Source organism: Gopherus flavomarginatus, chromosome 1 (assembly GCF_025201925.1).
Source record: "Gopherus flavomarginatus isolate rGopFla2 chromosome 1, rGopFla2.mat.asm, whole genome shotgun sequence".
Classification (NCBI taxonomy): domain Eukaryota; kingdom Metazoa; phylum Chordata; order Testudines; family Testudinidae; genus Gopherus; species Gopherus flavomarginatus.
The window spans coordinates 167,607,926-167,629,607 of NC_066617.1; the positions used below are offsets into that span (position 1 = coordinate 167,607,926).

General features: G+C 40.5%; 1 protein-coding gene across 26 annotated transcripts in view; it reads right to left on the reverse strand.

The window, feature by feature from the left end:
- Nucleotides 1-21,054, reverse strand: part of ABI3BP (ABI family member 3 binding protein) — a 325,810-nt gene extending 304,756 nt beyond the window's left edge. For all 26 annotated transcript variants that reach the window (XM_050956429.1, XM_050956543.1, XM_050956513.1 and 23 more), the window contains exon 1: nucleotides 20,902-21,054. In XM_050956429.1, coding sequence (XP_050812386.1) covers nucleotides 20,902-20,980 — 79 coding nt within the window. In that variant the 5' untranslated portion in view covers nucleotides 20,981-21,054. The remainder of the gene's footprint in view (nucleotides 1-20,901) is intronic.
- Between the last annotated feature and the right edge of the window lie 628 nt (nucleotides 21,055-21,682).

Genomic DNA, 21,682 nt, shown 5'->3' on the forward strand with positions numbered 1-21,682 from the left:
TATTTGTAGCAAGGCTATTTCTCAATCTTAGTAGTCAGATTCCCAAAGGGAGGTTCAAGCAGGTACTCAAACCAAGATGGGGTGATAAGCATTAGGAACCCACAGATTAGTGTACCTAAGTTCTGGTCTAAGAGTGGAAGAATTGTGAGATTCTACCTTGAAACAGATAAAGGCAAGAGGCCTATCGCAGAGACCAGAAGGTGGACAAAAGGTGCAGCTAACCTTATAGCAGTTTCAATATCATATATTTTTAAATTTTTCTTTTCCTTCATTCTTTATTACCTAAGTATATATGTAAGCAGAAAGGTTGGATCTTAATTTCAGACAAATGCCCCACGTCCTAGATATTAATGTCATAGGCACTTTAGTACTAATATAGATAAAATGAGATTAGACAAATATGATTGTCCCTCATCTGATGTCACAATGATTTCTCTGCCTAACAACGAAACAACCATATGTCAAACCACACTAAATATCTGAATTTTCCATGCAGACTCTCTTCATTACATCTGAAACATAATACAGGACTTTAAACAGTGCAAAGATTAATAGGTTTTGAAATATACCTGGCCCTGATGTTTGTAATATACTGTATAGTAGCTTTAGAATGGATTCTCTATTTTTAAGTATCTAGCCATCTGATAAAGCAATTAAATCTCAGGAACATATGTAGAAGTGCTTAGGTCTTACTGTATTTCACATGCTGGTTGAACTCAATAACAACAGTTCCCGGCAAACAGTAATTAAATTTTACTTTGTTAATTATCATAAATATTTCAATATTCCACAACTGAAATACTATGATGCCCTAACTGAGGGTTGTAATCTAGTCCCTAAAATCTTTGGGGACCATCAATAAACCTTTCAGCTGCACATTCCCCTCCAATTTAGAAAGTTATAAAACACTGGCAAAAATTAGCCCCAATATATGATCCCAGGATTCCCAGATGAGCTTGAGGACTAATCACTTACAAAGACATATTTTCCTTTCCTCTTTGTTTGCTCAGCATTTCCAACACAGCATCCATAATAAAGAGGTTTTGCTTAAGCTTTAACTCTCTAGCAAGTTGAACACGCTCACATGTGCATTATGCAAGTTGGATCCAGCTAAACCCTTTTAATGTTGGCTCCAACAGCATATGATTTTCACAGCTGGAAATATTTATTCCATCTTGCATCATCAGAGAAGATGAAGACTGGCCTCTTACAAAAGCAGTGGGTCTAAAACAATGACGCGTGACCCCGTTGTCCTTTTCTGTGCTCCTTTAAGCTCTCGCTGACTTTGCAGAACCCATACTACAATATCATAAGCTATAGTCCTAGGAAATGACTGAAGAAAGACTTGATAGACTTTCAATGAGCATTAGCCTCTGATTAAAGGACAAAAGAATGTATTGCTCATGACAGAATTCAGTTGATGATTTTAGAGGTAATGTCCACTTCCAGATTTTGACAGGAATTTTAATTTCCTGCTTTATGGACACTTTGCAGCTATGATAATATAAGTATAGATGTAAAAAGAAATCCAAAACATGCAATGATGTACATGGTTAAAAGCAATGTTATATGCATTACAGAAAATAAATTTCCTAAAACAAATGAAACCACTTCCATTCTTATTTGATTTTGTATAACTTCTGACGTCTTTTTTTCTTTCGTGACAAAATGTAAATGTTAAGATTTACTAACATAAGTGTCTCTTTAATAAATCATACCAGATCCACCGAAGAGGACAATAACTCTGTGAACCAAGCATACTTTGAACAGTCTCATGTCTGCTGTTCTAGCTAGTCATAGGGCTAATTATGTATTTTCTTGTTTAATGCACACCTACAATACGTTCATCCCCTTAAATATAACATGGATTTAGTGTATTGTGTATGGATAACTTTGCTGTTGTGCATTTTGCTTGCACTATATAATTATTCAGAGCTGAATTTCTGGTACTGTGCAAAACATATGTCTGACTTCATGTAGAGTATTAATGGTATGTGAAACCTCATGCCTATGTCATCACTATTTTGTAATTCATGGGTCAGTACACTAAATTAATTCCTATGAATGTTGTTCCATAGTTTACAAGTATGTTATGTACATATCATTTTATCTTGATAAACTTGCAGAGCTCTTCTTCTACAATCTGAGATGCATTTTTTCTGTATAATTTTAATTATTTGACAATATGTCTGAAATGTTAAACTTCACACAAGTGAGCAAATGCAACAGATCATGGACAAACTTGAGACACAGGGAAACAAACTCACAATGTCCGAGCTCCCTTTGATTGAAAATCAATGCAGCCAAATGCATACATTTACTTTTGGTCTAACTGAGCTTCCATAATTTGTCTCAGCATTAATGCTGTAAATACCCCCCAACACACATGCACATACCACACCCTCATTCCCAGTTAAGATTCTATTTACAGTATGCATCATCCACTATTGGTGGTTTTGTGAGCACTTCAGAGCTTCTGCAAAACGACAGTTGACAGTCCTGATTCCCAAGAGCTCATTTTGTAAGACCAACAGTGGACCAATAGTGTAATTGCTTTTACCAGCCATTAACTAATCACATCACTACAATAATTTCTTACAGAAAAATTGGGAAGAAACATTTATTAAAAAAACATACATTACAATACATTTACAGACAGAAAAATTGACTCTGGAATCATTACTGATACCAGAGTAGTTAATATTAAGGAAAATAAGCCCCATGACTTCAATGGAACAACTAGTGTACGAAAGAACCATTCACATGAATAAGGGTTGCAAAATCTGGCCCAGATTAAGACATGTCCCCTGTCCAAAGAGTTTACAAAATTTAATGGCCTGAACCCACAAACTCCTAGTCATGCTAATTATCAGGAATCTTCACATGAAAACAAAATAAAAATATTTTTGCACAATTTTTACCTCTCTGATATTAAAATGGTCCAATTTCTTGGAACTTTCTAAGTGCAATGGAAACAGCCCTCATGGGAACACTAACATAAGGCTATTCAAAGCTTTTGCTCTTGTGTGGGATTTCACTGAAGACTCTATCCAGTTCCACTGAAGTCAATGGCGAAATTAACTCTTTAGGACACCTTCTTTAAACTGCAAACTTGGCTGACCAATGATGAAAGAGCCCTCTTCGTCACTGGGACATATCATCTCTGCTAGACCTCTAAACTACCACCACCCTCTCTTTCGCTGACCAATGGTGAAAGAGCCCTCTTCGTCACTGGGACAATATTATCTCTGCTAGACTATCCAGACAATACTTCTAAACTACCATCACTCTCTCTTTCTTTTCTGGACTGAGCTTTTTGCCTGCTTGGCCTCTGTGATAGACGTAGCAATTTCCTGCAATATCCTGGAAAAAACTTACTGAATTAAGTTAAACCTTGTTAAAAGTTTAAGTATTTTAGAATTCATTGTATTAAAATGCTAATGTTTATGTATTGTTTTGGATTTGTGTGCAACATTTCAGGGGCAGGGGAGACATGACTGATATAAAGCCTGGTAACTGCTATAAGCTTTAAAGGACTATTTGAAATGTGTCAGACAAGAATTAATTTTTAAAATTAAGTTGGTTTCCCATGGACTCTCTAGGGGGAGATGTATGTAAATGAACCCCCTTGTTTATGCAGGAACACAGCCTTTTGAAACTTCACCCTAGGGAAGGGACCTGTGTCTGCTGATGACCTCTTATGTGAGGACAAGATCAGTGGCCCACACTGTATAAATGAGTGCCACTTAGATTCATGGGTATGCTTGTTTTGAGCTACCAGATGTTATGAACTTTTGAGCACAGGAAAACAATTTTCTTGGGAGGGTCTTGAGTACTGATCACCTGTAAGAGCCTTGTGGGATTTGGGGGGCGTGTGATCTCTGGTAAGCTTGTTAGAATGTGTATAGGTTCTTATTTGGGCCTGGTTCTACTCAATATCTTCATAAACAATTTGGATAATGGCACAGAGAGTACACTTATAAAGATTATGGACAATACCAACCTGGGAAGGGTTACAAGCAGTTTGGAGGACAGGATTAGAATTCAAAATGATCTTGACAAAATGAAGGAAGGAATAATCAATTGCACAAATGGAAAATGACTGCCTAGGAAGGAGTCCTGCGGGAAAGGATCTGGGATGTCAGTGTATCACAATCCAAATATGAGTTAATAATGTAAGACTATTGCAAAAGAAGCAAACAGTTTCTCTTCTGAGATGTATTAGCAGGAGAGTTGTAAGCAAGACAAGAAATAATTACTCCACTCTAATCAGCACCGATTAGGCCTAACTTGAGTACTGTGTCCAGTTCTGGGCACCACATTACAGGAAGGATGTGGACAAAAGTGGAGAAAGTCCAGAGGAGAGCATCAAAAATGTTTAAATGACTAGAAAAATGACATAAGAGGGAAGATTGAAAAAATGGTTTATTTAGTCTGGAGAAGATAAGATTGATGGGGTGGGAACAAGATAAAAGTATTCAAGTACAGAAAAGGCTGTTATAAAAAGGAGGGTGATAAATTATTCTCCTTATCCACTGAGGACAAGACAAGAAGTAATAAGCTTAAATAGCAGCAAGGGAGATTTAGTTTAGACGTTAGGGAAAACTTACCAACTGTAAGGATACTTAAACACTGGAATAAATTACTTGTGGAATCTCTGTCATGGGAGACTTTTAAGAACAGGTTAGACCAGGGGTCAGCAACCTTTCAGAAGTGGTGTGCCAAGTCTTCATTTATTCACTCCAATTTAAGGTTTCACGTGCCAGTAATACATTTTAACATTTTTAGAAGGTCTCTTTCTATAAGTCTATAATATATAACTAAACTATTGTATGTAAAGTAAATAAAGTTTTTAAAATGTTTAAAAAGTTTCATTTAAAATTAAATTAAAATGCAGAGCCCCCCGGACCAGTGGCCAGGACCCGGGCAGTGTGAGTGCCACTGAAAATCAGCTTGTGTGCTGCCTCTGGCACGTGTGCCATAGGTTGCCTACCCCTAGGTTAGACAAACACCTGTCTCTAGATAATACTTAGTCCTGGCTGAGTGCAGTGGACTGGACTAGATGACTTATCAAGGTCCCTTGCCATCCTACACTTCTATGATTGTTTTAATACCTTTTCTCTGTAATGCTTTCATTTTCAGAACAGTTGTGTTTGCTTGGAAAAAGCTGTGTCATAATTTATACCTATGGGCAACTAAGCTGCTTATGGCCTCTGAGGAGACGGCAAAGCAGGCTTGCTTAGGCAGTCTAACTTGCTGGGGGAACTCCCAGCACAGGCAGGGAACTGTACAGCCTTGAAAAATCCCAATCAGGAGAGACAAAGATTCCTGGGTCTCCACTCAAGAGAGGTGATGGCTAAGGAGCCTGAAGTGGAGAGGGGGGTGGGGTTTGGAAATACACATGCAACTGCCCTGAACTGTGACAGCCTCATTCAAGATGAGCCTTAACCAGACATTTACTAAGGTGCTCTGCTACATTGTCTAGGTCAGACAAGACAGAGACAAAGCTGTAACCTGTATACTTAAGATACCACAACCCATATGTCCTCACTAACCCCCCAATGACCACATAGATACATAGATTATACACGTATGTTGGTGTGTATATTGTATGTATATATTCTGATACCAAGAAAAAAAAGAACCCATTACTAACCTGTTCAGTAACTGTTTTTCTTTGAAATGCATTGCATGTGTCCATTCCACTCTTGGCGTCTGTGCTCCCAGCACACATCTGTTGGAAACTTTTCCCTTCAGCTGTACTCGTTGGGCGGCTCTAATGCCCTTTGCTGCGTCATGCCACTGTATGCAAGTACAAAGGGCAGAGCAGCCCCTAGCCCCTCTCAGTTCTTTCTTGCAAGAATTCTAATACAGAGCGGCCGGAGGGCATGTCGTGGAATGGGCATGTGCAACATATCTTTTAGAAAAACTGAACAGGTTGCTAACCATTTTTTCTTCTTTGAGTGATAGCGCGTGTGCATTCTGTGATGGGTTCCCACCAGGATGCCACCCGGAACTGGGGTACTACTGAGCCCTCTGACCCACCACTGCTGGGCTCCCTCTCATACTGTGCTGCTGTGACAAGCTGCAGACCCACTCCTGGTCCTACACTTTCTCCAACATTCACACAGGTAAGGACACATCAGGCTGTAATTACATGCAGGTTCTCTGATCAGCCACTGCATGAACCAATAATAGAGAAGCTACAGCCAAGATAAACACCAGTTCCCCAGGCAGGCACCCACCCTCTGGAGTATAAAACCAAAATTATACCATCTTGCGTAAGCTCATAGAGTTAGCCCCTCCCTCAGTGTGGAGAAGAAATGCAACAGCCTCTCTGAGCTAAGATTTCCAAGCACTTCACTCCAGCTCACCGGTTTAGATTAAAACATAAATACATTTATTAACCACAATAGAGAAATTTTAAGTGATTATAAGTGATAGCAAACAGATCAAAGGAGATTACCTAGTAAACAAACAAAAAGGCAAACTAAGCTTAACATACTAGAGAGATTGTTAATTCAAATCCTATCTCTCATCTTGACTGATGATACAAGTGGGCTGCAGATTCTTAAGGTACAAGTTACACTTGCTTTGCAGCTTGGAATCCCCAGGTTTTCATACTCAAGCTAAAAATTCCTTTAACCTGGGTCCAGCACTTCCCTCCAGTGCAGTCTTTGTTCCTATGGTGTTTCCAGAAGTCTTCTTGCGTGGGGAGTGAAGAACAACAGATGATGTCACTCCCGGCCTTATAGAGCTTTAGCATACGGCAGGAACCCTTTGTACCAAACTCACTTGTGGAAAAACACTGACATCCCAAGATGGAGTCCAGAGTCACATGCCCTTGCATACCTTGCTGAGTCATAGCAGCTGTTATTTACAGGCTGTCTGGAATGTTCAAAGGAAGATTAAGTTCTTCCAGGGTCAATTGTCTTTTCTGATGGGCCATCAGCACTGTCTGACTTCTTCATTGTTGAACCAGAAAGGCTAGTGCCTTTGCCAGAAGCTGGGAATAGGTGACAGGGGGTTGATCACTTGATTACCTGCTCTGTTCATTCCCTCTGGGGCACCTGGCATTGGCCACTGTCGAAAGACAGGATACTGGGCTAGATGGACCTTTGGTCTGACCTAGTATGGCCGTTCTTATGAGTCTCTTCCACAGGTTGTTCCTCTGGTTCTAGGACCTCTTCTTTATGCTTGGTACTGGGCCCAGTACCACATAGTGGAAACAGAGCAGCTCTCCCTTCCCATCTATATGAGGGCACTGAGTAGGCACAGTGAGGGGAAGATCTGGAAGCTGGGGGAAAACACCTTGGGTTCCAGAAAAGCCATTTATATAAGGCTAGACACCAGAGACCTGGCCACATTCCCATTGTGGGGTCATGATAGTAGGAGGGACAGAAGATTTACAGGGGGACCAGCAGGTCTTGCTTCAGGCTTCTGAGATGTAAGATCCCACCTCCAAATCCAACGATGAAGATTCCCCTTCCTTTGACCACGGAGGGGCTGATCCAATCAGTGCCAGGTAATAAATTAATGGAAATATCCTAATCTCCTAGAACTGGAAGGGACCTTGAAAGATCATCAAGTCCAGCCCCCTGCCTTCACTAGCAGGACCAAGTACTGATTTTGCCCCAGATCCCTAAGTGGCCCCCTCAAGGATTGAACTCACAACCCTGAGTTTAGCAGGCCAATGCTCAAACCACTGAGCTATCCCTCCTTGGAGCCAAGCACCTCATGATGGGCAGAATATCACCATCATCGCTGACTTCCTCACAGTGCTGACAGCAGACTGCTTGGGAAGCAGGCAACTGTAGTATCATAGGATGTACTGCTGGCGCTGGTGCCAGACAGAGCAATGGTACTGAGGGATCAGGCTCTTTCTCTGATAGACACTGGCACTGAGAGGCAGGGCAAATTCTTGCTGCTGCAAACTCCTCTGAGGTAGTTGTCACTAAGATCATATCTTGTTGCAGTGCCAATTAAGTTGATGGTTCCACTTCTGGCACTAGGCTAGATGGTGCCCATTTTGGTGCCAGAGCCAACTGAAGCACTGACTTGGAGGAAGAGTGCTTAGATTTCAGAGGAACTCGACTCAACTCCTTCTCTCCCCTCTTACCAGACTTGGAGGATGGAGATCTTCCCGTGGCCAGAACCTATGTAGATATCTTACATTGCTTCCTCAGCACCGGCGAGGGAGACTGGTGCCAGGACTCGGATAACGCTAGAGGCATGCTTCTCATTGAAGCTTCAGCACGCAACACTGAGTCAAACCAGGATGGCTCTGATGGTGACCGGTGTGCTGCCTCCACTGGCAGGAATTTCAGCCTAGCTTCCCTATCTTTCTTTGTTTTAGGCTTGAATTCCCAGCAAATCTGGCCTTGGTCCTTTACGTGTGCTTCATCCAGGCACTTCAGACAACTACTGTGCGGGTCACTTACTGACATAGGCCTTGAGCAAGAAGCACCCAGCTTGATGTCTCAGTGCCGGCAGCAGAACCCCACAACAGGGGGAAAACAACAAACTGAAAAAGCTTTTTTTAAAAACACAATTAACACTTAAAACTCTAACAGTGATACTAACTACTTAACTAAGTATATCGCATACAAAGCTGAGAGAAAACTGTTCTAGTAATGAACAGGGATTTCAACAACCATCATGAGCAATAAGAAGGAACTGAGAGGAGTTGGGGTGGCTCTATCCTTTATACCTGAATGCAGTGGCGAGCGGCACCAGAGGGTGCTTGAGCCACCCAATGGGTACCAGACTGGGAAAGAGTTTCCAGCAGCCATACACTGGGCACACAGACACCAAGAGTGGAATGTACACATGCAATCACGCAAAGAACAACTAAACTGATTAATAAAAAGCAAAGATTTGATGTTAAATATTTTTCTGCATGTTCACCTCTTGTTTATTTGTACACTATCTTAATTTATCCCTTCTTCTTGTTTAGACTTGAACTGCAGCAAAAGGTGAATCAATCCTGCCAGAACACATTCAATTGCTTCAAGTGAGAATTACATTCCTGGAAGTTTTGTTTACTTCTTTATATTTTTGAACTAACAACAATTTTCTGTGATCCAAATAATTTCTATACTTAATATCAAAGAAGAGAAAATCTGTATGAACAATAAATATGACACGCTGGCAAGAACTGGACAAAAGAGAGAGGATTTTTCCCTAAGCAAGTTCAAAAACAACAACAAAAATGCTGTATTTCCCCAGATCCACTGCCAAACCTCTACACTTGGATAGTTCCCAAAGTATTAATTGTGTGAACTCAAACAGAGCATGCTCTTTTAAACTGCTGCCATTTATAGACCCACAAGGCAATAACTGCTGAATTGGGGTGGTGATGGGAGAAAGTTACAACTTGCTGTTTTTTCTGAAGCATGTTTTCCTTTAATAGGTTTAGGGATATTGCAGAAACCTGAAAATACATAAAGTACACAAATATATCTAAGCATACAGTTCTGTGCCATTTTAAGAATATATATTTCATAACATATGCTGAATTACCGCTTTCAATTTGAAGGCCAGAAGAGGGGGTTTGGGAATGATTTCTTTCAGGATGTGGTCCCCATCAAGTATGAGTTGTAATTGTTTAATGGTACCCCATACGGGTTCCAACCACACATCACTAGTTGTCACCTATCATTAAATAATTACAACCCATACTCGATGGGGAGTGCATCTTGACAGAAATCTTTCCTGAACGCCCTCTTCTGGACTTCAAACCACCCCTCCCAACCTTTCCAAGCTCATCATCAGTGGCATGCTCCTAACATATCAGGACACACCAACTCAAAGTGGCACTAGGCCCTGCCAGAACAACAGATGCAAAACCTGTAGACATACCTCCACTTCTATGGCCACGTCCAGACTAGGTATTAAAATCGATTTTAGATACGCAACTTCAGCTACGGGAATAACGTAGCTGAAGTCGAATTTCTAAAATCGAGGTACTCACCCATCTGGACGGCGCGGCATGGATGTCCGCGGCTTTCCGTGTCGATTCCGGAACTCCGTTCGGGTTGATGGAGTTCCGGAATCGATGTAAGCGTGCTCGGGGATCGATACATCGCGTCCAGACTAGACGCGATATATTGATCCCCGAGCAATCGATTTTAACCCGCCGATGCCGCGGGTTAGTCTGGACGTGCGCTATGATGATCAGCACTCCCCACAATTCATCTTTCAAGATCCAGGGGTCCTTCACATGCCTTTCACAACATGTGGTGTATCTTATTCAGTGCACTAAATGCCCCAACAACAACTATGTGGATGAAACCAGATAATCACTCCACTCACACAGAAAACTGATAGAAGACAAAAACAGAATGTCACCTGCAGGTGAATACTTTTCACAAAGCAGTCTATCTAGATCTGACCTCTCAGTCCTCATCATCAAAGAAAACCTGCACAAAACCTTCAAAAGATGAGCCTGGGAACTAAAATTAATAACTTTGATAAACACTAAAAATCACAGACTGAAACACTGGATTTATGGCTCACCACAACACTTTATAATACACTAATCACCCCCAGCTTTGGGATTTTTTTCCCTCCAGTCCCCATTTCCCTCCCCCTTGACTGGAGAGGTGTTAATGGGCCACTTCATCTTGAATAGTCCCTTGAAATATGTGTTAACTACTTATGCTAAACAAGCCGTTCCACTTTGTATTTGATGACATTCTGAGTACATTTCCCAGACTGAAGAAGAGCTCTGTGTAAGCTGGAAAGCCTGTCTCTGTTACCAGCAGAAATTGGTCCAATAAAAGATATTACCTCACCCACCTTGCCTCTCTAATATCCTGGAACAAACATGGATACAACAACATGACACACAGATTTTAATTACAGAATTCAATGAAAATAGTAGTATTCTAAACCAATAATTACACTCGAACAGCATCCCTCCATTGTGGTGTTCCTTGGACACAGCAGCATCTTAGCTAGGGGTTTTTGCTTGTGGAATTACCTGTGTATAGACCTGCTGCTTTGACATCTTCAAGGTAAACAGCACTTGTGCACATAGTATGGGGACAAGTAGACTAGGGAAATATTTTGGAGCCTCTGTGTCACTTATTTCCCTTCCAAAAAAGCTAAGTTATACTAAAGCCTTATAAAATGCTACAGCTCAGCAAAAAGGCAACAATATTTAACAAACTAGAAGCCAGGTCTTGGTTTTAAGATATTGCCATTACACTGTGGTGTGAGAAGAGGAGTAGGAAGGTGAAGGGTCAGTGAGGACCCATGCTTCTGTAGGAACCTGAGGCATTCTGACTAGGCCAGAAATCCTCTATGGGCAGGAGCTCCACTTCCCTTTATACAAGTACAGCCAATACTCCCTTCCACTCTTGGGCAAACATGCTGTTTTTTCTGGAAGGAAGCAGCCCCTCCCCTCAAGCCCCTTTTAGTAAAAATAGTACACCTCCAACAGTTTCAGCCAGGCACAGTGCCTAGGGTAACCAGACTTCTCGATTTTATCGGAAATGTCCCGATATTTACTTGTTTGTTGGTCTGGATGCGAATTGTCCTGATATTTTGCCCTCCAGAGTGCAGGGGGAGGGGGCTCATGCCCTCACACCCCGACTCCACCTTGGCCTCACCCTGACTCTGCCCCTCCCTCCCCCAGTGGATCCCTCCCCAAATCCTCACCTGGCCCCGCCTCTTCCCCAAGCACACCGCATTCCTCCTCCTCACCCCTCCCTCCCAGGCTTGCGCTAATCAGCTGTATGGCAGCGCAAGCACTAGAGGGAGCGAGGAGAAGCAGGATGCAGCAGCCATCTCTGGGGAGGTGGAGGCAGAGCAAAGCTGAGCTGGTGCGGGGTGGGGCGGGGCGGGGTGTGGAGCTGCCGGTGGGTGCTCAGCCCCCACCAATTTTTCCTTTGATCCAGTGGCTTTTTTTTTCCCGCTTTTGTTTTTGTTTTTTCTTCCGCCGCCGGCTCTTGGGTTTTTTGTTTTGTTGTTGCTCTGCCGGCACCCCCCTTCCCTACCCCTGCATCTCTCATCTGGTCACCATAACAGTGACTCAGCTTCTCACTGGTATTTTACCCAGACCCTGGGAAGGGCATGGGTGATGGCTACTTGGATGCTCTCTGTCTACTGTATGCATCTCTGCTGAGCCAGACACAATCTAGCCTTAGATGTTTGCAAGTCTTTATCATTCATCCAGTGTGGTGGGTCAGGGCAAGTGAATGGTCCCTTAATTTTTTGTGACCAAAATTTTAATTGTGACTTAGCTCATCAGCAGTGCAAATATGTTTGATGGTTCATACTCTGCATACCATAAAACCATCCCACATTTTTGCCTGAGCAACCATGTTGCTCAGTTGGAATGGCACAGGGCTGATTTAGCATAAGTACTTGTCATGAACAGATAGCTAAGGGTTAATGTCTCTTTCACCTGGAAAGGAGTAACCTGAAACACCTGACCAGAAGACCAATCAGGAAACAAGACTTTTTCAAATCTGGGTGGAGGGAAGTTTTGGGTGTGAGTTCTTTGTTCTTTGTCTTGTGTCTGACCCTGTGCTCAGGGCCCCGGACTTTGACAAGCCATTCCTAGTAACCACGGATGCATCTGAGCGTGGTATAGGAGCAGTTCTCATGCAGGAAGCAACGGATCACAACTTCCATCCTGTCGTGTTTCTCAGCAAAAAACTGAGAGGGAAAGTCACTGGTCAGTCAGTGAAAAGGAATGCTACGCCATTGTGTACGCCCTGGAAAAGCTACGCCCATATGTTTGGGGACGGCGGTTCCAGCTACAAACTGACCATGCTGCACTAAAGTGGCTTCATACTGCCAAGGGGAACAACAAGAAACTTCTTCGTTGGAGTTTAGCTCTCCAAGATTTTGATTTTGAAATTCAGCACATTTCAGGAGCTTCTAAAAAGTAGCTGATGCTCTCTCCCGCGAGAGTTTCCCAGAATCCAGTAGTTAAACAGTGTTCTTAAAATGTACAAGTCTGTTAGTTATATACTTAGTGGTATATGTAAAGGTGCATGTGTTGTATTAATCTGTTTATTTTAAAGTTCTAGGAAGAAATCGCCGCCAGTGAGCTTCCCCACTGTCTGCAATTTGGGGGGCGTGTCATAAACAGATAGCTAAGGGTTAATGTTTCTTTCACCTGGAAAGGAGTAACCTGAAACACCTGACCAGAAGACCAATCAGGAAACAAGACTTTTTCAAATCTGGGTGGAGGGAAGTTTTGGATGTGAGTTCTTTGTTCTTTGTCTTGTGTCTGACCCTCTCGGTTATGAGGATGATTTTTCTATCTCCAGCTTTCTAATCTTCTGTTTCCAAGTTGTAAGTACAAAGATAGGAAGACCATAGGTTTGTTTTTTTGTATTTACATATGTGTAGTTGCTGGAATGCGTTAAATTGTATTCTTTGTGGATAAGGCTGTTTATTCATATTTCTTTTAAGCAATTGACCCTGTATTTGTCACCTTAATACAGAAAGACCATTTTTATGTATTTTTCTTTCTTCTTATAAAGCTTTCTTTTTTAGACCTGTTGGAGTTTTTCTTTAGTGGGAATTCCAGGGAATTAAGTCTGCAACTCACCAGGGAATTGGTGGGAGGAAGAAGTCAGGGGGAAAATCTCTTTGTGTTAGATTTACTAAGCCTGACTTTGCATACCCTCTTGGTGAAGAGGGAAGTACTTGTGTTTCAGGACTGGAAATAGGGAGGGTGGAGTCCCTCTGTTTAGATTCACGGAGCTTGCTTCTGTGTATCTCTCCAGGAACCCAGGGAGCGAACACCTGGAAGGGAGAAGGGGTGGGGAAATGGTTTATTCCCCTTTGTTGTAAGACTCAAGGAATTTGGGTCTTGGGGTCCCCAGGGAAGGTTGTTGGGGGGACCAGAGTGCCCCAAAACACTCTAATTTTTTGGGTAGTGGCAGCTTTACCAGGTCCAAGCTGGTAACTAAGCTTGGAGGTTTTCATGTTAACACCCATATTTTGGACGCTAAGGTCCAAATCTGGGAAAAATGTTATACAGTACTGCCAGTCAGATTTTGTGTGGTTTAGGACATCTGTGCAGGGAAAACTGGTCCAGCCTCTGGTCACATAAAGCTTGAATCATGCCACTACTCTTAGTCATTTTCATCAACACTATATTCACAACAATGTAAAACAAATATATTTCACTAAGCACACACTGTAATATGTACACTGTAAAGATGTTATTTCAATTTTTATACTGTACAAAGCCCCAAAGAAAATATATTTTAGAGACACAAAAAAGATAGGTGGCTAAAGATTGAAGAATAATGCACAGAAAGAGCTATTTATTGCGAATCTGAAAATTAAACAAGACAGATAAGATGTCAAGGTTATACAACACTAAGATTATTTTAGAGGTATTTAATTACTATGCTACTGATCCAGAAATTTGAACTGTATGGGCAGATCTTTAATGGATCCATCCACATGCATCTAATTGCAGGATTATAGCCAATGTTATTGTAAAAATAGGATTTTGGAATACCAGATTACCCTTGACTAGGAAATCCTGGTGTTCAATACTGGGTTTTTTATGCTGTGATTTTAGGCCATACTTGACTAGCTGATTAAGTTAATTTTGGCAAAATAAACTGTAAAATTGCCTGAGTTGTTGGGGCAGAGAGGACTCTTTAAAGATAAACAGGAGGCAGTGAATTTGACTTGACATATTTGTTGACTGAACATTCCTAGAAATTTAGTTATACTTTCTTTGGAATAAAGGCTCTTACGGGGATTTCTTATAGAACCATAGTGCCATTTCTGTAGCATTAACATAGGGGAATTATTTTACACAAGTTTATTTTCCTTAACATTTTTCCTTGCAGCTATTAACAAAAAAAAAAAAAAAAAGGTAAGTCACCTAGTCTGAATTGCCTCTCCTTTATTATAATGGGTGTTAAAGCTTAAAGAATCTGTCTCTTTTTAAAAGCAGTCTCTTGAAAGCACTTCTGTAAAATATGGAAAATTTATCTGTAACCCATTTGGTAATTTCCTCTTTTTTGGGGGGAGGAAGCGCTACTTTGATATGGCATTTTCATTATTTGTTCAAATAAATAGTGCTCAGGAGGATATTTTTCTCCTTCATTATAGTTTCTGGCCTTTTATCCTATAGCTATCAAAGAAATGCTGCCTCCCCCTCAAATATTTTAGGACTAACATTTGGCTATTCTGTTTTGACAACCATAGAATACACCATAATAAATCTCCATTGTTCTAATTGTTTGACACAAAAACATAAATACATGCTAAGGTTTAACCTGTGGTTAGGAACAAGTATTACAAAACGTAACACAGCCAACACATTTAGAATGGGGAAAACTAACCTCATGCTCTTTTAAAAAGCGGAATGTAAGAAGTTGGGAAGAGTACTGTGAATGCAGTGATCACTCTCCAAAAGCTGCCTTGTAAAAATAAGTAAGGTTACTTCTGTATGTGCACTGTTCCCTTTTAGGTCTCTTTTCTTACAACAGCATATATTTCCAACAGTGCAAATACTGAGATTATCATCTAAGGTGACTGTCATGTTTTGAAGGGTGCCATCTGCATACCCTCTTCCATTGCAGTACCGCTATACTTTTCCCATCAGCTCCCTCTGCTGACAGTAACATGCATAGAAAATTATTGAACCAGGTGTCCTCAACAAGCCTGTCAACCTACCGCATAAGTCTATATCTTCCCCTGCTCCTGTGTAGGTGGCACTAACAAGGAGGGTGAAACAGGCTGTTTTGTGCCCTACCTGCAAAGTAAGGACAGGCCAGAATTGTCAGAAGTGATTACCATTCAAGCACCAAGAATGCAGGTGTATACCCTGCAGTCAGAAACTCAGTAACCCAAAGCAAAATTTGTGCTGCTCTGGTTTAATGCAACCATAAGGTCATTCTAGTTTATAAAACTGAGTAACTTCAGATTCCTTTCAGCTCCAATAAAAGAAAACATAGGAGGATACATGGAAACAGCCAGAGAAAGTGAGACAATAGGAAAGAGTAGAAGAAGAAAGAAAAAGAATGATGACCATCTGATGCCAGGTTTGTGTTTACTGTCTGGTTACAGTCAGCTGGGAAAGTAAAAGGAAAAGGAAAAGCTGACCTGAATTTCCCTGACTATGGGGTTCCAACTTCTAACCAGACTGCCTTCCGCTGCACTCTGCAGGCAACATCTTGGCAGCGTCTGTTAAACACAGCGTCTGTGGTGCTCAAGATAATTGATTTCTATGCACATCTGTGCTGTCCACAGAAAGTCCATCCAGAAAACTAAAACAATAAAATGCTTTTTACCAACACCATGGTCCTGCTGCAAAGCCCATTAACTTCAAAAGCATTTGGATCATGTCTTAAGAGAATAGGAGCCAGAGAAATATGGTTTTCAAGGAGATACAATCTTGTGGATTGTGCCTTGAAACTTTGTCTCCTGTTCTGTACTTGTTTAGTCCTGATGCATTAGGATAGATTTTTCATTTTGCTCAGATTCACTCTGCTCATTAAACTATTCTTCAGTGCCATATCTTCTTTTGCACTCTGTCACTATCTATAGAAGAGAGAATGTTTCTGTTATATACTGCCACATAAATTGTATGCTTTCCTTAATTTAAGGAAAATTCATGTAGCCTTCTCTCATGTGAAGCCATTTCTCTTTTCTCATCTATTTAGCTGTATTTCCCCAAACGACACCTCCACACCCATTAGGTCAGATATGACGGTATTGCACAGAAGTATAACAGCGGTGGAAGGTCTCCACATCAGAATATTTGTGTGAGGGGGGAAATGTGAGATCATAGAAAACGTCTGAACTTGGCTTAACTGTATAGAAGAAAAAATGTGTTTCAATTCAAATTATTCACCAAGATAGATTAGTAAATCAGGGAAAGCTTGACAATAAAGAGATCTGTAAGGTTACATAAGATGTGGTTAAACTCCTCAGTGAGTACCAGGAGGTTAATGCCTTCAAAACTCTTTGAAGATGAAAAGAGCTGCAGAATGTAAGTGCTAAGTATTGTAAGGAGAAATATTTGATAATTATATTGTTTTATCCACAGTTCTCTATTTTTGGCAGAATCCACCTCTTCCTATCATATTACTGAAAATCTTAAATTTTCATTAAAAATTAAGTATCAGAGGGGTAGCCATGTTAGTCTGAATCTGTAAAAAGCAACAAAGAAAGTGGGTATTCACCCACAAAAGCTTATTCTTCAATACTTCTGTTAGTCTATCAGGTGCCACAGGACTCTTTGTCGCTTATTAAAAATTAAGATTCTAGCTCCTGTAATTGTGATGAAAACCTTCCAAACATGGACTACATATAATCGATGTGGTGAGCTCTGCCTGACTCAACAGCCAGCCTAATTTAAAGCTGTGACCTATGCTATCCATCTGAATGGGATGTTAATTTTGAATTTCAATATGAGGGGACAGCTATGAACCATAGTGCCTTCACAGCAAAACACAAAAACCCCTTAGAATGTGGTGAAGAGTTCCAAGAGAAAAGATGTTTTCTTCTATTCAAGGCACTAGACTGAGAACCAGGAAAGCTGGGTTCTATTTCTAGCTTTTACAGAAATAATCATGTGGAACTTCTCAGTTACCTACTCTGTCACAGAGCTCTTACATGATGTTCGATAAGACTGTATTATAATACAGTGGTTCTCAACAAGTTGTACATGTACCCCTGAGGGCACTCAGAGGTCTCCCAGGTGGTACATCAACTCCTCTAGATAGCTGCCTAGTTTTACAACAGGCTACCTAAAAAGCACTAGCAAAGTTAGTACAAACTCAAATTTCATACAATGACCTCTTTATACTGCTCTATATACTAGTCACTGTAAGTACAATATTTATATTCCAATTGATGTATTTTATAATTATATGGTAAAAATGACAAACTACGCAATTTGTCAGTAATAGTGTGTTGTGCCACTTTTTTGTATTTTTATGTCTAATGTTGTAAGCAAATAGTTTTTAAGTGAGGTGAAACTTGGGGTACAGAAGACAAATCAGACTCCTGAAATGGGTACAGTAGTCTGGAAAGGTTAAGAGCCACTGTTATAGTGCATGTGCACACAGGGGCAGAATTAATGTGGCAACCTTATCTCTGGCATTTCCTTATTTTGAGTTCTTGACTTTGCAACCTTAAAGTTCTTTTAATGTCATGTTCTGTATATAATTATTTAGGTTTCCAATGCATTCCTCCAGCATTGCACTAACTTTCAGAGATGAAATGCTTAAAGCAAGTGTTTGTTAGTAGGACAACTCAGGAATGGCAAAGAAAAATAAAACATTCACAGACATTTCTCATCATTTTAGTCAAACACATGCCTGTGGGGTGGCAGCACATAAGTATCCTGGAAGAGAGAGCCATGTGTATTCCAGCCTCATGAAAGGCATATTTGAATATGACAGTCTTTCCAAAGAAAGGCTCTGCAAATCACTGACATCCAAAGGGTTTATTGGCTGCCTTCCCTACAGCTGCAAAATTGTATTTCATCCTTGGACCATTGAAAGGAAATCCCATTGCATGAGGCCAGGGATCAGTACATTTCACCTCCTGGAGAGGAGACTCGAACTGGGATTCCACAGCAGCAGTAAGAATTAAAAATTTTATACTGTGAATCTATCACAGGCTACCCCACTACGAGAAAATGAATTTGTCTGGAGCCTCTCTCAGGTAATACAAAACAGATTCTGCTGTACTCTAAACAGTAGGAGTATCAGAAGGGTAGCCGTGTTAGTCTGGATCTGTAAAAGCAGCAAAGAATCCTGTGGCACCTTATAGACTAACAGACGTTTTGGAGCATGAGCTTTCGTGGGTGAATACCCACTTCTTCAGATGCATGTCTGAAGAAGTGGGTATTCACTCACGAAAGCTCATGCTCCAAAACGTCTGTTAGTCTATAAGGTGCCACAGGATTCTTTGCTGCCTAAACAGTAGGAGTGGCTCTGGAGCTCCACTTAAGTGTGCTGTGTGCAACTGAGACTGAACAACATATAAAAAAGTTTACATTTGTACTCCATGGAGTGATTTTACAAGACAAAGTGGACCACCTTAATAATGAGACAGAACTCCCCCAAACCTCTCTTACTTTAGAAGTGCTTAAAATCTAATCATCATACTGCTCATTTATGGAAATGTACACAGTTCTAGTCAAACAGGAATGCTCTAACAAAGACATCTTTGAGTATTCCTAGATAAACAACCCAGGAACCAATGTACAGTATGTCCAACCCAATAAAAATAATAATCTGAAATGATATCTGCCAGGGTCAGAAACTGTATGTTTATACATTTGCAAAGGGAGAGCCCTTTCAAAGTCAATTAAACAACATGAACCTGGCATTTCCACCTGCAGCTTTAGTTCAAATGAAAAGTGGAACTGTTTTTTGCTTTATTACATTAGCAGAGCAAGAATGTGTCCAGAGATCACGTCCTGTGATTGCAGCATGAAAAGTGAAGCTCTAAGTTTTGCCAGAACTTTACTGTTAAACATACTCATGGTTATCATCCCATCAAAGTGAGCAGAAAGTTAAATAATACTATCCACATAATGTGGGCATTGGAAAATCTCCATCCTCCAAAAGCAGACAGCACTTATATAAGTACTGTATAATCTTGGCATACTAATACCCTATGTCTGCGGATAGTAATTATTTTTTATTATTGTAAAGACACAAAAGTTCTAGTGTAAACTTACCCAGAAGGGGTGGATTTTGTGTGTGCGTGCAGGAACTAAGGGCTTAAAAGACTATTTGAACTGAGCTGTATTTTTATATCAGTAATGAGAGAACACAGTCTGTGTGTTGCTTCACTATTATCACAACACTCTTCAATTCCAGTGGGCTTGGGGAATCCAAAAAGCAAGACATTTTCAGAGGGAACATCTAGACATAAAACTCCTGATATGTTTTTATCTTGGATGCGAGTTGCATCTTCCTCTTCTCCCAGCACCCCTTTATTCCCCCACCTAAGGTATGTCATACTCTAGGGTGTCCTCAAGGACACTGCTCTGTGGCATAACATGGCTCTAATCAACTAAATAATAAAAAAAAGTTACAGCTTCTCCTGTAAACTTTGCTGACTGCAGCAGTCTGCAGATATAAAATGCATCTACAAAGCACAGACAGGACTTATATAGGCATTTCTACTAAGTGGATGGCAGTACATGCAGCAATGTGCTACGAAATACTTCATAATCTAGATTTAGAAAAATGGTTTTAATTTTACACTACATCTGTTGTTCTTGCAGCAATAGAATAATCACAAAATGCCAATGTTACACAGATCAAATTAACAAGGAAAAGAGGAGGGTCTCTTTCAGTTCTGCAAAACTACTTCCAAAATCCAGCAGAGGGATATATATATATATATAAACAAATATCCACGACATGGGTTTTTTTCATGTGGAGTGCAGAGTTTTGAAATGTAGTCTCTTAATAAATCCCATTTTTCTCTTGAAAGAATACATACAGACTTCCAGAGGTGAATTGCAATACTAATAAGGATGGATCTAACTGAAAAGCATAGAACTTTTGTTCCAAAACAGGACTGAAATCCCCTGCCAAAAACTTGGGGTGCACTCAACCCCATTTCCTTGAAGATTTTAGTGCCATAAACATACACAATATTGTCTAAACCATCATAAAAGCACTAGAATTAGTCCTCTTTGTTGCATGGCAATTCTTACTGGATTCACAAGCTACAATGGATATGTTTAGGTCTTTGCTTCAGTTAAGTTTAAGAGTTTAAACAACTATCTCTTGTACCTGAATTTTGCCCTGCAGGCTGCCTTTCTCTTATATTTCTCTTTCAGATAGTCTTTAATCCTTCCTTACATACTGAAAGCAAATTTGTATCGCAAAAACACAGACATTTTCCAAAAAACACAAAGTTGTCATAGCTACTTGCCTCTTGGCAATTTCTGAGCATTTCCCAGGTTTAGTGCAATATGTCCACAGAAAAGTAGAAAGACCAGTCTTGATATCATGGTTACAAACCCAAACTCGCACAGTGAATGATGCTGATGGGTATCACAGAACAAGGTACTGCAGCTGTACTTAAGTGAACTGTTCTCTCAGTGGCAGAGGCAGCAAACGTTGACAGCAGCTTAGTTTACAGTGGGAGGAGAGAGAATGACATCATACCCTTCCACTGGAAAAGTAAGGAAAATTAGCTTTAAAATGATATTATCAGACTCCCGATTGCAATAGACTTCTGGTTTTTGTTATAGGGTCTTTCAGTCTCTCAGGCTTACAATGGATCAACCTGTGATCATTTACACTTCATGCAAAGAAATCACACAGATATCAAACTTCCATTAAAACTGCCCTGGAAAACCAGACAGGGAGACATACTATTACACTGCTTTGTCCAAAGGTGAACTGCAAATGTAAAATTAATTTTTTACATTACCCAAAATATTATTTTACCTTATTGATCTCAACATTTTTCTGACCCTAAGATCTTGTCCAACTTAGTACGATTTGGGGCCAGATTCTGCTGTCATTTGTAATCAGAATAAATATGGACTTAAATTGACCAGAATTTGACACACATTATTTATAAAGTAAAGGATCTCTGTAAGATTAAATGCCACTGTCCATTTGTTTATTTTACTGTGTCCACTTTAAAAACATTTTACATTTTTGCCTTTAATACAAATTGAGAGAGTTACTAGCAAGCTGCAAAG